Raw genomic sequence first — 9504 nt, forward strand, 5'->3', positions numbered from 1 at the left:
GGTAATGCAGAGCTTTTTCAAGAAGAACAAGATTCGTGTAGTCAATTGGCCAACAAACAGCTCTGATTACAATCCGATGGATATATATATATATATATATATATATATATATATATATATATATATATATATATATATATATATATATATGCATGTATATATATATATATATATATATATATATATATATATATATATATATATATATATATATATATATATATTTTATTTCGTCATTTTCATAATAAGTTAGTTACAAAATATTTTGAGTTAAGATATGACCGGAGCAGGCAGAAGACAAAAGTCTTATCATCTAGCCCCGTTGTATCGTTTTACGTATCATAAATCTTTCATAAAATTTTACAATATCAATAAAATAGTATAAATACTTTTAAATAAACATTTTATAGTTTTTTATACATAAAAAAAGAAATATTTTTACATAAATAAAAATATATATGTATAAAAAAAAGGGTATAAATACAAATTTAGATAAATAAGCAAAAGAAAAATATGTTTTGCTTTTTAGCAAACGAAAGAAAAGTTAAGAATTAAAAAAAGAAGATATTAAAAATAAGATAGAATTATATGTATATATACATATTTATATAATGTAGATGTATATGTATATATACATGTATATATGCATATATATATATATAAATATATTCTTGCATATATATATAAAAAATACATTCTTTCATTAGATAATATTTTGAGTTATTATTAGTAGTAAAAGTTAAAAATATTTTTTGGTATACTTTTTATTGTTTATATACATGTTTACGTTTATAGAATTTTATTCCTACTAATTTTATTTATTGTTCATATACTATTTACTTTTAACTTCCGCATTGGTTTACTCTTGTATACAATTCTGATGACAAGATCATCTTGATCTTTCTTCAGATCAGATTATTTACCTTGCAGTTTTGTAAAAGTTTATTAACTTCTTTTTTTTTTTTATCTTATCTTTGTTAAATGCTTGTTTAAGGTTCTGACGACAAGATCCATGTGATCTTCTTTCAGATACCTTGTTTATATTTGTTATTTTTTATCATTGTAAGTTTATATTATTATTTTTACTATTTTTTATTTTAAGCTGTACAACGATTAACAAATGTAAACCAAAAAAAAAAAAAAAAAAAAAAAAAATATATATATATATATATATATATATATATATATATATATATATAACTATACAAAAAGCTCTGCATTACCTCGGAAGTGCGGCCAGGTACATTGGTCTGTTAGAATATTTTTGTTTTTTTTGCGAGATGTTATGCTATGGAGAAGCTTATCTTTTTGAATTTTTGTATACGCTCGAAAATTAATGGTTTTGCCCTTCAGCATGAATTATAGCCAACTTCCAATTCGTGCAGAAAAGCGCCTTCATTCCATTGTAGAAGGTGGATGTTTTACAAGGTGGATGTATTTCTTAACATACCTTTGCCCTGTTTGTTTCTAACATACCTTATACAGGTGGATGTATTTCTTAACATACCTTTGCTCTGTTTGTCTTAAATGTCCAAACTGCTTAAATGTACTTTTGTTTCAAAATTACTTTCTTCCAGTCTTTTTTTATCCAATGTTTACATAAAGAATGACATCGAACCTTTTCTTGCGTTGTTTGTCATTCATAGCAGTTTTTTTTTGCTAATCTTTGAAAAAACATACCTGATTGATCTTGCAGTTACGTAAACAGCGTTTGTATATTATAATTCTTCCTTGATTTCAAATGATGGGCGCATGAAATTTTTATTTTTCACATATTTTACACGTCTCAACAATTTTTCAGTTGTTTTTTTGGTTTACCGCTTTGTCTCCGTGAAAAAAACTTAATTACACAATATTGTATACTTTTAATGATTTATTTCTAAAGGTCAAGTTATAGCAAGAGATATAATTTAGATCTAATGCTACAATTTGACCTTTCACAATTTCAGATTATTCCATAGTTTTTCCTATAAAAATGTAAATAAACGAGCGATATAATATTGCTAAGCAACTAGAATGGTGAAACTAAACACCGGAAGAAACTACAGCTGTTTATTTTTTAATTACATATGATTTGGTGTAATGCTAAATATTAATAAATTTTATAGGTGATTCCAAAATTTTGGCTACAATTAAAATGTTTTTTAAGATCACGGTTAAGTTAAGAGCACTTAATTGCAACGCGTAAAATTTTGCATGTTTGGGAGTTGACTTTTCCTCATTAAAACGATGTGATACATTGTTGACTTTAAAATATGTGGTTCCTGTTTCTTATTATAAAAGATTTTATTACCTCACAAAAATGAATTTTAATATTTTGATGAAAATATTCATATAATATTACTTACAATTTCTTTAAAAAAACAACAACAAATAACTTAAACATTTTATTTGTTGTTAGTGTTTTTTGTTAACAGTCGTGTTGGGCGAGGTTTCATTCAATAACTTCAGTTAGTTTTTATAACTATATATAGTAAAAAAAAATTATTACTATTATTGTTTTTATATAAAACGTTTACACTATTTTACTATATGTTAATAGCAACAGTACTAAGTTATTAAAAATATAGAAAACTTTAAAATATTGTTCATAATTTATTTATACTAAATATCCGTCATTTTGTAGATTTGCGTTCTGATTAAAAAAAAACCGAACTTTTTACCGGAATCAACGTAGCATGATGATTTAAAACTACGTGATTTGAGAATCTCTGCTATCTCCGGACTTACCAAGAACAATCATTGCCTAAAAACATCTTGGCAATGGAAAAAATAAATACCTCTGCAGATAATAAAAAAAGTAAATCTTGGTTATGGCAGATATTAGGTCCTGTCTTGATCGGAATTGTATATTTTTGCTACAATAAAAACTTAGAGTATAAAAGGTTAAAAAATGTCTTAAATGCTCTTTTATTGCAAGAAAAAAGTGTAAATATTTCTACAGAGTTGCCTGTTGCAATTGGATTCGGATCTTGCCTTGATTTACTTGTGGATGGTGTATCTTTAATGAATGCAATAACTCAAAAACCACCTAAAGAAAAAAAGTATCATGAAAAAATTAAAAACTTAGATGAACTATCTGAGATGTTTGCATTGTTTTTCTCCCAAGGGGCTGCAGTCGAGTAAGATTATTTAATGTTGAACTTAAAAATTAAAAAGTTTGTACTAATAACTCTATATAATTTTTTAATAATAATAATAATAATAATTTTTAATAATAATAATTTTTTTTTAATGTCTTTCTTAGACGTTTTATTCCAAAAGATCTTCTGAATAAAATGGTTGCCAAAGCTGAACTTCTTCAATCAGCTCGTTGGGCTGGAGGTGGAAATGCACCTGTAATTAGTCACAGATTTTACAGAGAAGGTTTCCAAAATATTTTAGTTGGTGCTCGTGCATCTCATAAATTAAGATCATTTTATTCCCCTAGCATCCAGTTTTCGGAGCACATTGATGAACCTGAAGATATTCATCTTATTTTAGAATACAAAGTTGGAGATAAATGGGGAGACTTTGTTGCACCAAGAGCTAATCGTTTTATTGTACACAGTGATCAAATAAACCCACTTATTTTGTCTTTAGAAGCTTTTAGCAATAAACTAAATCAAATCAATCCACGTTTAATAATTGTAAGTGCATTGCAAATGTTAGATAATTTTCCATTTGAAAAGGGTGTTAGAGAAGAGCGTATGTTAAAGCTTGCCCAAATGTTAAATTCAACATCAAAATCATCTCTTATTCACTTTGAAATGGCATCATTTAGCGAAGCTGAAATGATACGTTCTTTATTGTTGAATGTTTTACCATACGTTGATTCACTAGGTATGAACGAGCAAGAATTGCCAAATCTTGCAAGTATGGTTAATAAAGGAACAGTAGTTACAGTTTCTGATGCTAATCCAAAAACTGCAATTATATTAGATGATCTTAGAGAACTCTATCAGTATAGTAAAACAGTTAGTCACAGAGGTTTATCAAGAATTCATGTTCATACCCTTTCATTTCAAGCTATTCTTATTAAAAAAGGATCACAGTGGAAAAATAACAAAGCTGGATCGGCGAAAGCTTCGTTAGTGGCTCATCGCCATGTTTGTGGAGTTGATGAAATTAACTTAAGTAATGCAAAAATAATTATGGATGACTCTTTTTCCTTGTCTCTAAAAACACCAAGTGAGCGTGTATATTTTAATGAGACTTCGCCTATTTCTTGCTGGAATGAGGATGATTATGAACTCTGTTTAGCACCTGTTTTAGTTTGCACTGATGTCAAACAGACTGTTGGCGGAGGTGATAATATAACTCCTGCTGGTTTGATTCCACAAATGTAAAAATAGAAAAATAGATTTTGAAACATGTTTCAAAAAAATAATAATATATAAATATTTTCAAGAATATGAGTTTCAATTTTTAAAACTGGTTACATTTTGAGCTGGTAAGAAATAAGAAATTTTATTTTGAATTGAAGCTTCTTTTGTATGCTAGTTAGATAATATAATTTATAATAAAATAGTTTTCTTCTTTGTTAGCCAAATTCAAATGGAGTTAAATTAGTTTGAGATTGAAGTTAGTACAAAATTTTATAAACCATTTTATTGTGATGTAACTTCAATATGAGCATAAAATGTTTATTTTAAAATGTGAAATGCTTGCTTTGCTTATGTTCTCATTAAAATCATTTAAGACATGTAAAACTTATTTTAGAATATTTTACACAGATTTTTTGTAACTCAGTTTTCCTTTATGAATGAATGTTTTTGTCATAGTCAAGGAGTTTTAAATTTAAACAAAGTTAAATTAAGTTAAATTTTGTATTAACTATGATTTAGTACTTTCCAAATACAAAATTCTTTTTTGGTTTGAGTATTTCAATTTTTCAACCCCCAAAACACTTTTGGTGTGCCTTCGATTTCAGGATCTCAAAGTATTTTTAATTGCTCTATTTGGAAAATATTTTACAAAAAGTAATTTTCTATTCGATTGCATTTTTCAAATATTTTTGCATCATTTTTCTTCTTTTTTTTCTTTTATCTTTTATATGCTATTTAAAGATGACTAAGTAATTTCAATATTTTTATGAATCTTTTATAAAGTTTCAATAAAGAATCGTGTCAATAAAAATATGGTATGGATGGAATCGTAGGAATAGTTGGAATCGTATAATTGTTATCGTGGTGTAAATATAAATATGGTATAGTTGGAAGGAATTATGAGTCAACTCGAACCAAAATAGTATAAAGCTGAAATTTAGCACGGAGAAAGGAGACAGTCTTTGCACGGCCGATTGTCTGCCGGAATATTTCTTTTGGGGCAATTTTAGAGGTAAAGAGTCAGTCAATTTCGATTACTCAAAAATACCATAAATTACATTGATGGGTAGAAAATTTTAGGCTGATCAATATTGATACAGGAACTATGACTTGAACACCTTTTTTCAAAAAGTTATTTTTTTGTTTTGCTTTATTTTTTTGTGTAAATTTGATTCAACAGTTTGGCAACGCAAAACTTTAGAGCCATTTTCTGAGAAAATCGGACAAAAGTAATAGTTGGCTCAAAATTGTTATCCTTCAATCACGCTCAATGCATACTGGCCGATAAAAAAGGTATCAAAACGAGACTATTACATACCAAGATCAGACGGCCTGCCACTTGCAATCGAAGTTGCTTAGTTAGAGAGAGATCTTAGAGTTCTTATCTAAAATGATCTTAAACGTAATGCTCAAGTTTTAGCAGCTACGGTGAATGCTAACCGCTCCTTAGAGAGGCAAAAAAAACTATTCGCAGCCGTAGTTTTTCAATGTGGAAAGAAGTGTACACCACGTATGTTCGTCCTTACCTAGAGTACGCTATCCAAGCGCACTCTAGGTAAGGACTCACCTTACAAACGGGCGAACATAGAAGCGCTAGAAAAAGTTTAAAACTGTGCTACAAAAACTATTTTTTAAATTAAGCATCGCACCGCCGAGCAGCGAAGAGTAGTGTTGGGTCTTACGACACTTGAAGAAAAAAGAATAAGAGGTGATTTAATTCTGATGTTCAAGTTTATACGTGGATTTAATGAAATAAACTTTCATGTATTATTCAATCGTCCTTTGTCGTCAAATTATATTATGCTTGGTCATAATATAACTTGACTTAATGCAAAGAGAGAAATTCTTCACGAACCGTGTTGTGGTACAGTGGAATACCCTACCGCAAATAGTAATTGACGCGTTTTCCGTCAACATTTTCAAAAATCGACTAGATGAACATTTAAACAAGTTAAAAGAGAATTTTTAAACAATAACTGAAAATAAACTCTCTAAAAATGTTTCCAGTACTCTATTATGTTCTTAAAGTACGGTACTTGTGTCGCAGATGTGCACAAGTATCGTAAGACTGTTAGTATAGAGGTGCCTGATGCAGCATATCTTTGTTGGTAATTTAAATATAGCGAACATTTATGATTTTTCAAAAGTCTATAAATTTATTACGTATTGTTGTAAATATTTTAAATTACTGACCACTAAAATTAACTAAACTTAAAAAAAGAAAATTAGGCTGCGTTTGTAGTCTTGTGTTACATACTCACCCAACCTTAAGTATTTTAATGACATTTTCTATATTCTACTTTTTTTAATCTGTGTTGTGCTTCAAAAATACCTGACACATACATAGGAAATGCAAGTTTAGACGAAAATAAAAAAATCGGAATTCGGAATTCGAAATTAAATTTTTTTGGAATTCGGTCGAATTCCGAAAATATTTTTAGTTTTTTGATGTCTATAAAAATAATAAAAATAACAAGGGATGCGCCGAACGTTCGGCAAAAATCTGTCAAATCTTGGCAACAGTTCGGCTGAATTACAAAAAATGCAAAATTTGGAAAATTTCATCTATTTTTTTAGACTAGACTTCAAATTTAACTCATTTGTACCGTATCTGGTAGCTGCGGTAAAATAAGTTAAATTTTAATTATTTATTTAAATTTTTTTTAAAATTTAATTATTTATTTTATTATATTACTATTCATTTTTTAATTCAAAAATCATCTACATATAAATAAGCACTAGATCAATAGATAAAATAAAATAGAGAGTAAATAAAAAAGTACATATACAGCCATCTACACCAACCCATCATTCGGACAGTCTTAATATTCTGTTAACCGAACCAACAGTGATATTTCTTAACAAAACAAGCTGCTTCGTGTATTAATTCCTCCTCTGTCATTTTTTGGTAGTTCCAAAGGAAGCTGAAGGTTTCTGAAGAAATCTGTTTTACGGCGCTAAAAAGAATTGTAAGTCCAACAAAAATATTATTCAATATTACATTAAAAATTTGCTTTCGGAATTAGGATTTCAAGGGAGATTCTCCTCACTCATTTTACTCACATTTTTATCGTGGAATTGTTTTCTGCTATCGTTCCTAAACAATTTTATTTCTATATCAAGGCTAAATGCAACAAGCTTAGCTTCATTCAACATTACTTTTCAACTGTCACGAATAGCTACTAATTGTGAAAGTAAGTTTTTTATATTTGAAATCTCTATCTCGTTATTGGCTTAAATGACTTAAGAAAAATGTCGCGTTACTGGCTTAAATGACTTTGTTGCAAATGTCAATAGGAATTAATATTCTGTGCCACACAAATCTTGTTTCTAGTTATTGGATTAAGATTTAGCTGGAGCAAGTCTATAAAAGCCAGCTTTACTTCTTGAAGGTGAGCTACAAATGGTTTGACACTGTCTTCCTGACCACCTGGTGCCAGATATGCCGTGAAGGAAACAACAAGATGCATGGCAAACTAGGTAACGTAAAATAAATGTTGTTTGCTCAACATATGTTGAGCAAACCGCATTTACTAAACTCTTATGGGCCCTGGTGTGGCACACCAACTGCACCGCTACCTAGAGCCTGGTTTTGACTTCGAGTTCGATAATTAATGCTTATATTTAAATTTAGCAATAGTTCGGTTGCCAAACCGTTCGGAGTTCGGCAAAATACCATAGCCAAACGTTCGGATTTGGTGTTCGGCCAAAAACCGGATTCGGCGCATCCCTAAAAAAAACTTATTTGAGATAATTCATTGTTATTTATTGCATAAAAAAAATACTTTCTTCAAAAGTAAAAATGGAACATAAAATTATACCAAATTCAATTAGTACAGAAACATTCTGATATGATCATTTAATAATAAAAAAATATAAAATTATTGTTTTATTTGCCTAAAATATGTCTCGAGGAAGCAGAAATCACTTAAAGCTGCGTCTCCGAGTCTCGTTCGAACTTTTGTACAAAAGTTACAAGCAATTGAGAAGGCTTGCTAAGACACCGCGCTCGATGGCGGAGTCAAAATCAAACGTGAGTAGACGGACTCTAATATTTTGCCACGAACGCTGCTCTTTTCAAAGAATCTTATTTCAGATTTAATGTTTGAAATTAAGCTATTTATTATTTGTTGAGTTAAGTTTGTTCTTCCAACATCACTTCTATCATATCGTCAGCTTCTGACCGTTCGCCTGAGGAAGTTTCCATGTTAGTGTTAAATATCAATCTTTGTGCAGAGTTTTCTATAACTTTGGCTATTGTTTTTTTCAATAGTCTAGTGAAAGATGCGTGAATCTCACTTTTTCCGCCATTATGTAAATACTGAAAAGTTCCAAACACATTAGTTTGTCTTTGGCTTATTCGGTCTTCTAATTTCTTTAATTTTAATGAAAGTTCATTAGATCCGAAATTCTTAAGCATATAAGAAAATGCCGCAACAGTAAGCTTCACTGGGAGAAGTGCAGAGATAACGTTTTTAATCGACAAAGTTTCAGCATCTAGAATAACGATTTTAGATGCAATGTCAATCAATGCTTTTTAAACACAAAACCATTGATTGATATTTTTTAACTTGTTAAACCTTTCAAGTATTTCGAATGAGCTAGTTCCATCTAGTTCTAGCATCCATAAAAAGTTTCAATTGTTTTCCAAATTATTAAATTATTAAAAATGTTTCACGTATACTCGAAGAATATCATTTGATGTTTTCGAAATATGAAATTTTTTTACAATCGAGTGAACTTTTTTGATGAGAAAACTAAATCCAAATTTTTCAGTCTCAACTTGCTCAGCTTCATTATAAGCTTGTTTAATGAAGCCAGCATTTTCATCTTCAACGTATTCCGCATTCGATTCATCGAAGTCGCTTACTTGATCTTCTACACCAACATTTTTTGTATGTGTGAGCCACTAATTCAGTTGTATTCGAACTATTATACAGAACATCAATAACTTTCCTTTGAAGACATTTTAGCATATACTGTTGATAATAATTTAACTTGTTAAACAAAACAAAATTAAAATTAAATAGTTATCAAATAATGTTGTTAAATTAAAACTATTATTCCTGCTATAATTTGCTTACCTATTTAAAAAATATTGATCCAAATAGTTTAATACACACCGCACTCCAATAAGCAAATCTCAACACTGTTGAAAGTCGTAAAGTATAAGATACGAACACAAGGTTATACCAAA

The 9504-nt window shown here is 29.0% G+C and overlaps 1 protein-coding gene across 1 annotated transcript; it reads left to right on the forward strand.

Moving 5' to 3' along the window:
* The first annotated feature begins 2389 nt into the window (after nucleotides 1-2389).
* LOC100213429 (ADP-dependent glucokinase) lies at nucleotides 2390-4855 on the forward strand. The gene is made up of 3 exons (XM_065804639.1): nucleotides 2390-2450; nucleotides 2627-3122; nucleotides 3248-4855. Exons 2-3 carry the CDS (start codon nucleotides 2764-2766, stop codon nucleotides 4326-4328), a joined length of 1440 nt encoding a protein of 479 aa, XP_065660711.1. The 5' UTR covers nucleotides 2390-2450; nucleotides 2627-2763; the 3' UTR covers nucleotides 4329-4855.
* Nucleotides 4856-9504: the final 4649 nt, after the last annotated feature.

This window comes from Hydra vulgaris, chromosome 09 (assembly GCF_038396675.1).
Source record: "Hydra vulgaris chromosome 09, alternate assembly HydraT2T_AEP".
Lineage (NCBI taxonomy): Eukaryota > Metazoa > Cnidaria > Hydrozoa > Anthoathecata > Hydridae > Hydra > Hydra vulgaris.

Coding starts and splice junctions, on each gene's coding strand:
- LOC100213429 (XM_065804639.1), top strand. CDS start 2,764: ATGGAAAAAATAAATACCTCTGCAGATAATAAAAAAAGTAAATCTTGG. Junction 3,123..3,247: donor TCCCAAGGGGCTGCAGTCGA/GTAAGATTATTT, acceptor TGTCTTTCTTAG/ACGTTTTATTCCAAAAGATC.